This window comes from Syngnathus floridae, chromosome 6 (assembly GCF_059516105.1).
Source record: "Syngnathus floridae isolate MCC-2025c chromosome 6, RoL_Sflo_1.0, whole genome shotgun sequence".
Lineage (NCBI taxonomy): Eukaryota > Metazoa > Chordata > Actinopteri > Syngnathiformes > Syngnathidae > Syngnathus > Syngnathus floridae.
The window spans coordinates 4,404,058-4,418,727 of record NC_142418.1 but is presented as its reverse complement, the minus strand read 5'-3'; the positions used below and the strand labels follow the sequence as shown (position 1 = coordinate 4,418,727).

Here is a 14,670-nt window from a genome sequence, read left to right as displayed (position 1 = left end):
CGTAGTCAGGCCGATGAGTCAAATCAAGCAGAATCTGCCCAAAAAGTGGGAATCATTAAGTGTATCGCCCTCTGTTCCAAAATACCATTAAATACTGTTCCAAAATATCTCGAATTTTTCAGGGGGGAATTGTAATACCCCTCCATGAGTCGTCACCTTATCGTGGTGGAGGGGTTTGCGTGCCCCTATGATCCTAGGAGCCATGTTGTCGGGGGCTTCATGCCCCTGGTAGGGTCACCCATGGCAAACGGATCCTAGGTGAGGGGCCAGACAAAGCACAGCTCACGGAAGCCCCTTATGATGAGTAAAATAAATGGACTTCGTTTTCCCTCGCCCGGACGCGGGTCACCGGGGCCGCCCTCTGGAGCCAGGCCTGGAGGCGGGGCTCGAAGGCGAGCGTCTGGTGGCCGGGCCTTCGCCCATGGGGCCCAGCCGGGCACAGCCCGAAAAGGAAACGTGTGTCCTCCTTCCCATGGGCTCACCACCTGTGGGAGGGGCCAAAGGGGTCTGGTGCAGTGTGAGCTGGGTGGCGGCGAAAGGCAGGAACCTTGGCGGTCTGATCCCCAGCTGCAGAAGCTGGCTCTTGGGACATGGAATCTCACCTCTCTGGCTGGAAAGGAGCCTGAGCTGGTGTGCGAGGCGGAAAAATTCCCACTAGATATAGTCTTACTAGCCTCCACGCACAGTTTGGGTTCCGGTACAAGCCCTCTCGAGAGGAGCTGGACTCTCTTCCACTCTGGAGTTGCCCACGGTGAAAGGCGTCATGCAGGTGTGGGTATACTTATTGCCCCACGGCTGGGCGCCTGCATATTGGGGTTCGGGTGGGGGGACGGGTCCTGACTGTTGTTTGTGTCTATGCACCAAACAGCAGCTCAGAGTACCCACCCTTCTTTGGGTCCCTGGAGGAACTGCTGGAGAGCGCTCCTTCTGGGGACTCCATCGTTCTACTGGGTGACTTCAATGCTCACGTGGGAAATGACAGTGAGACCTGGAAGGGCGTGATTAGAAGGAACGGCCCCCCCGATCTGAACCCGAGCGGTATTCTATTATTGGACTTCTGTGCTCGACACGGATTTTCAATAATGAACACCATGTTCAAACATAAGGGTGTCCATGTGTGCACTTGGCACCAGGACACCTTAGGCCGCAGTTCGATGATCGGGTTTGTAGTCGTGTCATCGGATTTGCGGCCGCATGTTTTGGACACTCGGGTGAAGAGGGGGCGGAGCTGTCAACTGATCACCACCTGGTGGTGGGTTGGCTCTGATGGTGGGGGAAGATGCCGGTCCGACCTGGCAGACCCAGACGCTCTGTGAGGGTCTGCTGGGAACGTCTGGCAGAATCTCCTGACTTCGTCTGGCTTCAACTCCCACCTCCGGCAGAGCTTTTCCCACGTCCCGGAGGAGGCGGGGGTTATTGAGTCTGAGTGGACCATGTTCCGCGCCTCCATTGCTGAGGTGGCCGACCGAAGCTGTGGCCGTAAGGTCGTTGGTGCCTGTCATGGCGGCAATCCCCGAACCCGCTGGTGGACACCGGCGGTAAAGGATGCCATCAAGCTGAAGAAGGAGTCCTATCGGGCCGTTTTGGCCTGCGGGACTCCGGAGGCAGCTGACAGGTACCGGATGGCCAAGCGGAACGCAGCTTCGGCGGTTGCTGAGGCAAAAACCCGGGCGTGGGAGGAGTTTGGTGAGGCCATGGTTCACCATCCGGCGTCTCAGGAGGGGGAAGCAGTGCAACGTAAACACTGTCGACAGTGGGGATGGTGTGCTGCTGACATCGACTCAGGACGTCGTGAGTCGGTGGCGAGAATACTTGGAAGACCTCCTCAATTCCACCTACACGCCTTCCATTGAGGAAGCAGGGCCTGGAGACTCTGAGGCGGATTCTCCAATCTCTGGGGTCAAAGTCACTGAGGTAGTTAAAAAAACTCCTCGGTGGCAAGACCCCGGGGGTGGATGAGATCCGCCCGGAGTTCTTAAAGGCTCTGGATGTTGTGGGGCTGTCATGGCTTACACGCCTCTACAACATTGCAGGGACATCGGGGACAGTGCCTCTGGATTGGCAGACAGGGGTAATGGTTCTCCTCTTTAAGAAGGGGGACCGGAGGGTGTGTTCCAATTACAGGGGAATCACACTCCTCCGCCACCCCGGTAAGGTCTATTCAGGGGTGCTGGAGAGGCGGGTCTGTCGGGAGGTCGAACCTCGGATTCACGAATAGCAGTTTGGCTTTCGTCCTGGCCGTGGAACAGTGGACCAGCTCTACACCCTCGGCAGGATCCTCGAGGGTGCATGGGAGTTCGCCCAACCAGTCCACATGTGTTTTGTGGACTTGGAGAAGGTGTTCAACCGTGTCCCTCGGGAGGTTCTGTGGAGGGTGCTTTGGGAGTACGGGGTGCCGAGCCAACTGATAAGGGCAGTTCGGTCCCTGTATCACCGATGCCAGAGTCTGGTCTGCATTTCCGGCAGTAAGTCGGATTCGTTCCCAGTGAGGGTTGGACTCCGCCAAGGCTGCCCTTTGTCACCAATTCTGTTCATAATTTTTATGGACAGAATTTCTAGGCGCTGCCGAGGCGTTGAGGGGGTCCGGTTTGGGGACCTCACCATCGCGTCTATGCTTTTTGCAGATGACGTGGTGCTGTTGGCTTCTTCAGGCCGTGATCTCCAGCTCTCGCTGGAGCGGTTCGCAGCAGAGTGTGAAGCGGTCGGGATGATGATCAGCACCTCCAAATCTGAGTACATGGTCCTCGATCGGAAAAGGGTGGAATGCCCTCTCCGGATCGGGGATGAGATCCTGCCCAAAGTGGAGGAGTTCAAGTATCTTGGAGTCTTGTTCACGAGTGATGGGGAGGATGGAGCGCGAGATCGACAGGCGGATCGGTGCATCGTCGGCAGTAATGCGGACCCTGTACCGGTCCGTTGTGGTGAAGAGAGAGCTGAGCCAAAAGGCAAAGCTCTCAATTTACCGGTCAATTTACGCTCCTACCCTCACCTATGGTCACGAGCTATGGGTCGTGACCGAAAGAACGAGATCCCGGATACAAGCGGACGAAATGAGTTTTCTCCACAGGATGTCCGGGCTCTCCCTTAGAGATAGGGTGAGAAGCTTGGTCATCCGGGAGAGACTCGGAGTAGAGTCGCTACCTCTCCACGTTGAGAGGAGCCACATGAGGTGGCTCGGGCATCTTATCAGGATGCCTCCTGGACGCCTCCCTGGGGAGGTGTTCCGGGCATGTCCCACCGGTAGGAGACCCCGGGGACGACCCAGGACGCGCTGGAGAGACTATGTCTCTCAGCTTGCCTGGGAACGCCTTGGGATCCCCCGGGATGAGCTGGATGAAGTGGCTGGGGAGAGGAAAGTCTGGGAGTCCCTCCTAAAGCTGCTGCCCCCGTGACCCGACCCCGGATAAGCGGAAGAAGATGGATGGATGGAATTGTAGCACTGACATACTTTTTAATGCAGTTCATTCGCATGCCAAGTGTCAATGTTGGCTTGCTTTATCCTCCCTTTAACATAATTTGGAATTTAACTGAAATAGCCAATGAACCACAGCCATTAAAACATCAACAGCCAACAGCACTGGAAGCATTTATTTCAAAAGGAGAGGTGGATTTTTTTCTTAGATGTTACGTCCGCTCTTTGCTGATTGGTTCTAATTCATCAGGTTTGCCCCACCTCAAAAATGTGCATCAATTTACTACACATCAGATCAGACCCAATGGAGCGGTTGCAGGTTCGATTACAGTTCCAGCCTGTGCGGAGGCTAAAAACAATGCTTTTATCCCATATTAAATTGTAGATCATTTATATCATTAATTTCTCCAACATTACGCTTGTCCGCTGTACGTTCTTTTACAAACCGGATTCGGTTGAAGTTAGGAAATTGTGTAAAATGTAAATAAAAACGAAATACAATGATTTGAAAATCCTTTTCAACCTATATTCAATTGAATACACTACAAATACAACATATTTAATGCTCAAAAACGCATAAACGTTTTGATTTTTCCGATATAATTAACTTAGAATTTCATGGCTGCAACACATGCAGTAGAAGTTTGGAAAGGGCATGTTTACCATTTCGTTACGTCCCCTTTCCTTTCAATAACACTTAAACGTTTTGGAAGAGAGGAGACTAATTCTCTTAGCTTCTCATGTGGAATTCTTTCCCATTCTTGCTTGATGAACCGCTTCAGTTGTTCAACAGTCTGGGGTCTTCCCTGTTGTATTTTACGCTTCATAATGCGCCACACATTTTCAATGGGAGACAGGTCTGGACTGCAAGTGGGCCAGGGGAGAACCTGGACTCTTTTACTTCGAAGCCATGCTGTTGTAACATGGCTTGGCATTATCTTGCTGAAATAAGCAAGTCGCTTGGATGGCAGCATATGTTGCTCCAAAATGTGTATGTACTTTTCAGCATTTATGCTGGCTTCACCCATGCGATGGGAACTAATGCACCCCCATACCATCACAGATGCTGGCTTTTGAACTTTGCGTTGATAACAGTCCGGCTGGTCCGCTTCCTCTTTGGTCCGGAGAACACGACGTCCAGTGTTTCCAAAAACAATTTGAAAAGTGGACTCATCAGATCACAAAACACTTTTCCATTGTGCATCAGTCCATTTTACATGAGCTTGGGCCCAGAGAACCCGGCAACGTTTCTAGATGTTATTCATATACGGCTTTTGCTTTGCTTGGTAGAGTTTTAACACGCACTTACTGACGTAGTGACGAACTGTATTTACTGACAGTGGTTTTCTGAAGTTTTCCTGAGCCTATTTGGTGATATCCTTTACACAATCATGTCGGTTTTTAAAGCAGTGCCGTCTGAGGGATCGAAGGTAACGGTCATTCAGTCTTGGTTTCCCGGCCGTGGCGCTTACGTGCAGTGATTTCACCAGATTCTCTGAACCTTTTGATATTATGGACCGTAGATGTTGAAATCCCTCAATTCCTTGCAATTTTGCTTTGAGAAATGTTGTTCTGAAACCGTTTACCTATTTTCTTACTCAAAGTGGTGAACCTCGCCCCATCCTTGCTTGTGAATGACTGAGCATGTTTGGGGAGGCTACTTTTATAGTCAATCATGGTACCCACCTGTTCCCAATTAGCCTGATCACATGTGGAATGTTCCAAATCAGCGTTTGATTAGCTTTTCTCAGCTTTCTCAGTATTTTTTGCCACCTTTCCCAACTTCTACTGGACGTGTTGCAGCCATGAAATTCTAAGTCAATTATTAATTGGCAAAAAACAATTACGTTTATCAGTGCATGTGTCTACATTCTACCGTGGCACCATTGAGAGCGTCCTCACCAGTTGCATCGTTGTCTGGGGTGGTAACTGCACTGAACAGAACTTGAAGGCCCTGCAGCGCATAGTGAATACGGCTGGTAAGATTATTGGTGCTTCGCTCCCCTCCCTGAAGGACATTTACACCTCCCATCTCGCCCGCAAGGCAACCTCGATTGCGAGTGATGTGAGTCACCCGGCTCACTCTTTGTTTGACCTTCTGCCCTCTGGGAAGAGGTACAGGAGCCTGCCCTCCCGCACCACCAGACTCGCCAACAGCTTCTTTCTCCAGGCTGTTAGGACCCTGAACTCGCTGCCCCCTTCTGCGTAGCGTGCGGCACTGTTGCGCTATTTTCTGGAATGTCTGCTGTACGCGCACTTGCTCCTTTTTTTGCTCCTCTTATTTATTTATTTGTTGTTATTTATTCATTATTTATTCAGCACGCTGTTGTTATGCTTGTTTACTTGTTTGTCTGTTGCGGGCCATGTCTTGTCACCGTGGGATAGGGGGGAACGAAATTTTGGTTTCTTTGTGTGTCTTTGGCATGTGGAGAAATTGACAATAAAGCTGACTTTGACTTTGACCATTAAATATGTTGTCTTTGTAGTGTACTCAATTGAATATGGGTTGAGAAGAATTTTCAAATCGTTGTATTTTGTTTTTATTCACATTTGACATAATTTCCCAACTTCAACCGAATCCGGTTAGTAGTCAACTACCTTTTATTTTTTATTTGTTTGTTTTTTAACAATGTAGTGTAAATTTGCTCATCAAATGTGTATTGGCTAGTGTCTTCTTGGCCTGATTTATGCAAAATGAACCAACCTAAAGTGTTGAGTTTTTAGTTCTATTACAGAGGGAACTCAAGTCAAAATGTCTCTGAAGTAACATGTCACGTGCCCTCATTAGTCCAAATACAATATTATGATTGATACTGCATTTGTAGAGTAATAATTAAGCAGATGAATCTACCAGTTCTGCTGACTTTTTATCAAGCAATGCCCTTTGCCTTGGATCAAAAATGATGGCAAAAAGCCCTTGTGCTTGTCTTGCAAACGTCAAGGCTCATCGGTTATCTGTGTTTGGTCATTTCCTCTTACCGTAGTTTGTTTTGATCTTGGCGTTGTCCAGTGTGGTGATGATCTTATCGGGAAGTCCTTCGAGCCTGACGATGCATGCATAGCGGTACCAGTCTTCAGGTGGCACAGCACTCACATTTAGGCGGACGCTGAGCTGGAAAGTTCCGTCGTGGTTGGGGAGCAGCTGGTCGTGCGTCACATGGTCGTGAAGCTGTTCACCATCGCGCATCCAGAACATGTCCACTACGTTGGGGTAGAATCCCGTGGCATGACATGTAACCGGCGCCGATGGCTGCGTCTGCAGCAGAGCCACCAGGGGCCTCTCTGAGGAAGTGAGACAAATTAATTCATAGAAATGAGGCTGCATCATAGGGCCCTCCTGCACACCAGTAGTATGCAGTATGCAGTTCTTCCACAAAATTTAACAAGTTGCCGAGCCTAAACCGCTGTTTTCGCATCAATTCAAAGTTTTAATCTAGACTTGCGGTGTGACATTAAAGCAGCAGGGATGTATTTGAAGCTCACATTGACCAACATATGAAACTCTACTTAAGTTGTGATAAATCAAGACAAATGTTTATTTTGCCATGATTAGTGTTAACGGCTGAAACAAAACTGCAATTTGAGTGGTCCCTGATTGATAGTGTGAAGATCTCCGAAGAGTGATTCATGTATCAAACTGGCACTTGCCAGATTAATGATCAGCTCTCTATCCCACAAAACCACAAATGCAATTGTCGAGTTTATTTCGCAGGACCTGAGGCCCGTTAAAGGGCATGTAAAGACACTATGGGTTCCCAAAATGTATTTGATAAAGATGGACTTGTATTTTTGGAAACTGTTGTGAATTTTTGAATAAAATTGCGAATTGAGGAGTAATCGATGAAAAATCAACAGCTTGTATGTGATCGTTGAAGTTCATCCCGGACATTGCTGAAGTGACTGTGACGTAGATTATAGGAGGCCGAGCGTTGCAGAGTTACTTAGCCCATGTAAACATAATGGCGGATACAGAAGTGGAAGCAATGTCGTCTGACAAATTTCCCTCAGATGATTCTTCACCTTCTGACGAAAATGAAGAAGAGTATGATTTCTTTCTTGGGGTACATTTTACCAATTTGAAACAGTGAGAAGTACCCCAGCGACTGAAGCATCGCAAAACGAAGGCGCGGAAGGTACAGCTGGAGAAAAATCAATGGCTATATATGATATATATATGATATTGTTTTGGGTGTCCAATTTAATAAATTATAAGAAAGTTGCAAAGAAAATTTCTTTTAACAATATATTTGGCAACATATTTTTTTATAAGGTAGAAAACAGTAGGAAAATTAATTTTTAGGACTGGGAAAACCCATGAACGATTATTACTTTGGTGTGCTAATTCTTATTTTCCCTTTGCACACAGTACGTTACTACCAAAGTTACGCCTATTCTTATAAGCCTAAACTTTTTTATTTTTTAAATAGCATAAAGGTAACATTCTCATACCCCAAGAATCTCCCTTTTGGCAATTGCATGGATCTGTCTTGGCACTTTCGAGGGGGCGGGGTGAACTTGGGGGTTCCGTTGTCTCTATTATGCTTATATGTGAAGCATTGGAGACAAAACACCAGGAAATTGTATGGATTTTCTCGCTAACAATCGGTAAACGATGGGGGGAGTCCTATCATCTACGTCACGGTACCATGTGATCCAGAATGGCGCGGTTCATGACAGGGGCAGGAAAGATCGAGAAATATACACAAATTGACTGCGTTTGGCTCACGAATGCAATTTTATTTCAAATTCTATTATATTATTTGGATACAAGTGAATATAATTGAACATTCTAAGTGTTTTTTAAAACATGTTAAATGTGACTTTACATACGCTTTAATGTTGTGAAATGTGCTGTTGCAAAATATTAAAGCAAGCAACTCACGTATTCTCTGCAGGACGCTCTTCCCATATTCCAGCATCTTGCAAAGGCGCTGAGGACATTCCTCAAGCAAGCGATGGTCCATGAACTCCAGCCAGCCTTCATTGAGGTTCCACTTGCGGACAGTGGCCTCCAGCTGAGACTGGAGCCAGATCCACCGCCGGTTCTCCATGTCTAGAAACAGCGTGTCGTCGCCATCATAACTGTGATGGTTGAAGCCTGACTTTGAGACGCTGTCGTCATCATACTCGCAGCCGTGCAGCACCTGGAACACGTGGATGCCTGACCAGGCGCAGCACGAGGATACAGTATTAGCTCAGAGCCTTGGTAATTTGCATTACAACACTTTTTCAAAAAGATACCATCTTTCGGCACTCCCATACTCAATGAATTACAGTTCCCTTTGCCTTTGAATATTTCACGTGTCTGGAATGTCAGAAGACCATTTTAAGTTTCTCAGGTGTTATGGAGGTTTTCCGTTTGTGTTGTCGTAGTGTCATACGAGTATTAACAGTTTGTGACTGCGCAAGTCGCTGGCTACACATCTTCCCCGATTTACTTTAATATTCAACCTCCATTCTCTCATTGTGACATGACGAGATTCCTTGTCACGTGAGATGTAAACAACAGGTGAAGTGTTGAATACAACAGTGAAATTTACCATTTATCCTGTGTATGTTACATACATTTTTAACACCGGCATTTAAAAAAAAAAAAAAAAAACATAAAAGGCGCGTCGCCAACTTGGTAAGTAAATGGTAAGTATGGTAAGTATACATACACGCAAAGTCGCCTGTTTACCGACATATATGTGAAACGCAAGTGCCTGGCAAGCCTCCTTCTCGATGTGTGCACTGTACAAGGGGAGATGCCTTGAAGCGTAGAAGAGCTCCCTGTCACCCATCCGCTCCTTGTTGAAATGCATGATGCAGAGATTTACAGTAAAAATGAAAATGTTAAATGTATTGTTATATCAACAATGGATGACATCAAATGCAGTCAAATAGATCACCAATGTGGCATGCAATGTAAAAGCTTATACAGTGAATGCATGTGTATGTACATGCATTGACACTGTACACAGTATGCTTATATAAATACTGGCATTGATCTCACTTTTTAAAAAAAAAAAAATCCATTTAAACATTCAAATGGGCCAAGACTGTGTCCGGACTGCATAAGAGGTTGCACAACAATATGCGCCAAAGAGGCCTTTTTTAAGAACAATAACACTTTGTTGTAACACTGCTATTAGCTTTCTTTGATAACATTTTGAGAAGACTCAACAAAGTGCCAAAGCTATACTGTAGAAGCAGAGAGGGAATGTTCACCCACCGTGTGATTGGTTGAATCTATCCTTAAGTATTGCCATGTTAATGTTTCCAAAGTGTTCCTGTCCTTGCCAGAAGTTTGTCTGCTTTTCCCAGTAGTCAGGTTCTTTGCGAGTGACGGCGTCCATCCAGGCCTGTTTGGCCACGGTCACCTTGGTGCGGCTGTCGTAATGTTCCGTGATGACACCGTCCACCATCACCACCGCCATCATGGATGGAAGACGCGGGATGTTGCTGGTCACTGTGTACACATGCCACAGAGAGTGGAGGGCTGCACACAGCAAAAAGCACTTATTAGCATTAGAGGTACAAAAATTCAGTGATTTTTTTTTTTTTTTTTAGGATAATTTGTGTGGCATATCATACCTTCTACAATATTACCGGTGTACTATTTTTGGTGATAAAACTTCGAAATATCAATTAATACTGTAAGTGTTGCAACCTATAGGTTTTGAAGGAAGAATATTTTATGATCTGTGAAAATATATGGTTTCAGTAAAGCCTTAGTTTCAGTTAATTCTTATTTTGTCATATATTTTACTTTTATACAGTTCTTGTAGCTTTTGTTAGGACACAGAGGTTAGACTTCGAGTGTTGAACTGGCTTGTGACTTAATAAGAGGGGGACAGAGAAAAAAAAGCTACTGAGTGGATGTGCGTTCGATGGAAAAAAAAATGCTTCGTGTAATCTCCGAGTCAACCGAGGAAAGTAAAGTTGTCGAAATGAAGAACACAAATGTGATGCGTTTTTCTTTTTGAGGGTGTAACATCGGGACATGATGAAGTATTCCGTATAAATGATTGTGTCCCTTCAGGTGTATGCATATTCTCTACTGCATACCAACAATGTCAGTGACCAAAAGCAGTGCTGCAACATCTAAAAATGAACACCCAATTTTAGACCACATTAAGGGCCAATACAGCGTCAATTCGTCTTTGAAAAAACATGTGCAGTGGTCAGAGGCCAGAGGCATAAAGCCATATTTCTTGCAGGATAGTGTGGCCAAGCCACTACGTGATCCTGGTGGAGGAAAACATTTCCTGACTCGCTCCTTCTTTCATTGCCAAACCCCTGTTACTTGATCCCGAAATAAAGATTTATTACCTAATGGGGAACCTGCTTCTGTTGTGCAGCGGTGGTTTGGCTGCACAAGATTAGATATGCTGTACATTAAAATTCAATCATTTACAAATTATTCAGAAAAACCTTTACATCCAAAGGTGAAAAACAAAATAAGCAGGCTATTGAGACGCATGAGGAGCACAAAATCAGTTGGTTTTCTTTCTAGAAAAATTAACAAATGTCTCATCCGAGCATTGTTGGAGCAGTCATTAGGTGCACTCCTTCCAAATAAAAAAAAAAAACTGGACGTGGTATGATATTACTGTAGCTGCCGCATAGTATTGTCTGACCAAAGACATGATGTCAACACAGACTGCAGAAGAGGTGGACTTTAAAAACTTGCAAAAATATGACCCAAGATACACTATCCCAGAGGAGCAAATATTTTTCAACATATTTGCCTGCGATGTATGAACAACACCGCAATAAAAATGGCTGCTACCTTATCGGTGGAATTTCTTGCCTCAACGACCTATAGGGTTACCAAGATTAGTTGACAAATCATGAGCATCTGGGGATCGAAATCATTTTGAATCGTGGTTTATTCATGTATTAATTTATTTGGCAGAGCATTTGTTTCGGAAATGCCTTGTGCCCTGCTTCTACCACTGGCTTTGAGCCTTGATTTACAGACATTGCAGTTGTGGTAATCCGGGTGATCTGTGATATAAATAGAAGCATTTTGGGTAATTTGGTGACATGGCTAATCAGCGTTAGTATTAGTCCAAAAATACCGACTACGATGCAAACCTCCCTTTCATGACATCGCAGCTGTAATAAACCAGCATCGAATAAGAAACGACGCTGTGGCTGATGCCTGACTTCATTTCTATGGCTATGGAGGCATTAGAAAATTCATGATTATTCAAAAGTCTGATGCCTGATTTCATTTCTAACATACGGACAGTCATGTCTGGAAACTAGCTGTGGTTAGGACACACAAGCTACCGTGTGCGCCAAGGTTGTTCGAAAACTTTACTAGGACTGTGTGTTTCTAACATTCATTAACATGTTTGCTTTAGTTCACGATCTTACCGGCAGAGGTGACGTGACTCCAAATCAACACAAATGAAGCCACGTTGTTCATGATGCGAGCTCACAACACACACCAACGTTACAACATTCAGCCTGTGAATTTTGACACAGCAATTATTTTCAAGTGCTAGTTAACAAGTGGGTAATGTCTTCTTCTTGTTTTGTAGCGGTAGCAAACAACCTTAGGTGCATTACCGCCACCTTCTGGAATAGAGTGTGGATCTTCTTTTTCTTTACTTTGTTTTAGAAAGGGGCGGCTCTGGGTAGCACGTCCGCCTCACAGTGAGGAGGGTGCGGGTTCACCTCCACATCCGGCCTTCCCTGTGTGGAGTTTGCATGTTCTCCCCGTGGACGGACGACGATTTGTACACATGTGCGGTAGGACGAGTCAGTCGACGGGGGGGGGGGGGGCCTAGGAATTCACTGGGGAGCCAAGGGGGCGCTAGTCTGAAAAAGTTTGGGAACCACTGGGTTAGATCATCAAATGATTCCCGAGCGCAGCACCGCTGCTGCTCACTGTTCCCCTCTCCCCCAGGGGATGGATCAAAATCACACGGGGATGGGTTAAATGCAGAGGACAAATTTCACCACACCCAGATGTGCGTGTGACGATCATTAGGACTATTTTATGACTTTATATCTCATTACCCTATTTCACACACGGATGGCTTCAGGCTTGACAACCACATTGACTCTGTAGTTCAGATCGGCTCAGGTCTGCGACACGACGTAATAAAGAAAATAACGGTACTATAATATCCATCCATCTATCTATATATTCATCCATCCATCGTTTTTCTGAACTGCTTTTTGACACAAGGTTTGCTGGTATGCTGGAGCTTAACCCAGCAGACTTCGGGCAGTAGGCGTGGGACACCCTGAACGCCAATTGCAGGGCGCACAGACAACCATTCGAGCTCAAAACCACAACCTACGGGCAATCTGGAGTGGCCGACTGCAACATTGAAACTGTAATGTAATATTGTGCCTCAATAGATAAGTTAGTTTTGTTTGTTAATGTTTGCTCATTCAATTCACATCAAGATTAACAACTAACCGCACAATAATATTGAAATGTTTATTTTTCTGATGTAAAAAAATGTACTCAGGTAAGCTCTCAATAGTACCAAAAATATTTTGTTTTTTAGAAATATTTTTATCTTAATAAAAATACTTTGTCTTACGATGAACACACGTCACATAACTTTATATACAGAACAGAAACACTGCACTATCGATAAACACAAACACTACAAACAGTAATTGAAGAGGATTTCTACTATAGAGGTTGGGTTGAGTAGAGTGGTGACCGTGAAACATTAGAGTCACCACAGGGCTATCATCTTAATCAGAAATCTTGCCCGTGGGTACATGAAATCTTGCCCGCGGGTACATCAGGCCAGCTGGATGTCACGGGGAAAAACGGTGACGCGCGTGGATAACACTGCAGAGTGAAGCTTAGCACTCACATAATTGGCTGCCTGGTGAAGAAGTGGGCAGGGCCAAGAAATTATCCACTCTTGTCACATAACTTTAGATATAAAACACTAACACTTCACTATATATAAAACACAAACACTGCAAACAACAGTATTTAAGTCGATTTCTACTATAACGGTTGTGTTGTGTCGAGTGGTCACTGTGAAACGTTTGAATCACCACGCAGCTATCATCTTAATCAGAAATCTTGCCCGCGGATCCGTCGGGCCAGCTGGAGGTCGCGGGGAAAAATGGTGACCCGCTTGGCGTGGATGGCACACATGTTGGCATCAGGGAACAGCAACACCAATAAGGCCTCAGCCGCCTGTAAAGATCCCAACAAGTCGTCAATGTGTAAGCCGACCCGAGTGTCCAGCTGCGTCCGGCGTTGGCAAGGGCAGCGCAGTATTTTGGGTTGCAGTGAGTCGGCAGGCGGAAATGGGGCATCACCGATTGTCACTTGCGTACATGCCATAGTTGGTCAGGCATCGTTCAATGTCCCAAATGTTCACCTAACGTTCACCAACTTTTTTTAGGAAATTCTTGTTGTCGCAATAAAATTTTGAACATGTTAAAAACTCCCTGTTCAAAATTTCCCCCGCGTAGAAGAAAAGTACAGGTGAACATTTGCCAAACGTTTGGTCACTGTTTGTCGAACGTTTGCGACCTTCAACAAACCATAACGAAAATGCAGTAATCACTCCATTTGAAAACACTCGCAATTCTTCATCGCTCAGTAGGATAGAGACTTTAGTATGACATTTGGACCGCCCCGGCGACTTTACCTCCTGAAGCGCGATCAGAGCGAAGACCTGCCATCTGAGGGCACTTCTGCCATATGACTGGCACACCTCACGGACCTGGGTGTGTGGGAGGGTGGCTACATGTCAAGGCAATGATCTAACAAGCTTAGGGGCTAACATGTGAGCTGGTAACACCTTACCAGGCGAGAGAAGGGCGCTTTCCTAATGAGGAGCTCTGTGCTCTTCTGGAACTTGCGGATCTCCATTAGGGCCTTGGTCCCTGGCCGGTACCTTCGCCTCCTGGGCGGTGTGGGCAACAGGGGCGGCGGCGCGGGCAGCTGCGCTGGAAATACAAAAACCTTTAGGAACGTGTCATCAAAATGGGACAACGGCGCAGTGAGCTCCCCATTCCCAGATGGGCCCGGCTGCGGTGACTGTGGCGGGCGGCGCCCTCTGGGGGATGCCTGCTGCGGTGACTGCGGCGGGCGGCGCCCTCTGGGGGATGCCGCAGAGAATGTGCGTTGCACACGGGGGGATGGCCCAGGCAGTGGCTGCGGAGGACGGCGTTGATGGAGTTGATGCTGACCACTAACAGGATAACAAATCATGTTATTGTCATGTCGTATATGGCTGACTACAGCATACATATGTACATGAAAGACACGCAAC

General features: G+C 46.2%; 2 protein-coding genes across 11 annotated transcripts in view; both read right to left on the bottom strand.

Moving 5' to 3' along the window:
- Nucleotides 1-11,954, bottom strand: part of LOC148395973 (NT-3 growth factor receptor-like) — a 154,957-nt gene extending 143,003 nt beyond the window's left edge. For 5 of the 10 annotated variants that reach the window (XM_088379877.1, XM_088379876.1, XM_088379878.1 and 2 more), the window contains exons 1-4: nucleotides 11,780-11,948; nucleotides 9,627-9,893; nucleotides 8,295-8,573; nucleotides 6,392-6,694 (exon numbers count right to left, since the gene is read on the bottom strand). In XM_088379877.1, the coding sequence (XP_088236003.1) occupies nucleotides 6,392-6,694; nucleotides 8,295-8,573; nucleotides 9,627-9,893; nucleotides 11,780-11,831 (901 nt within the window). In that variant the 5' untranslated portion in view covers nucleotides 11,832-11,948. Of the gene's footprint in view, nucleotides 1-6,391; nucleotides 6,695-8,294; nucleotides 8,574-9,072; nucleotides 9,202-9,626; nucleotides 9,894-11,779 lie in introns of those variants that run through there. The other 5 variants (XM_088379870.1, XM_088379871.1, XM_088379869.1 and 2 more) reach the window with 4 other exon arrangements.
- Nucleotides 11,955-12,843: 889 nt separating this feature from the next.
- LOC148395972 (histone H3-like centromeric protein A) lies at nucleotides 12,844-14,414 on the bottom strand. Its single transcript, XM_088379614.1, has 3 exons — nucleotides 14,202-14,414; nucleotides 14,044-14,118; nucleotides 12,844-13,583 (listed from the first exon to the last, which is right to left on the bottom strand). The coding sequence occupies exons 1-3, from the start codon at nucleotides 14,265-14,267 to the stop codon at nucleotides 13,458-13,460; spliced, it is 267 nt and encodes an 88-aa protein (XP_088235740.1). The 5' UTR covers nucleotides 14,268-14,414; the 3' UTR covers nucleotides 12,844-13,457.
- Between the last annotated feature and the right edge of the window lie 256 nt (nucleotides 14,415-14,670).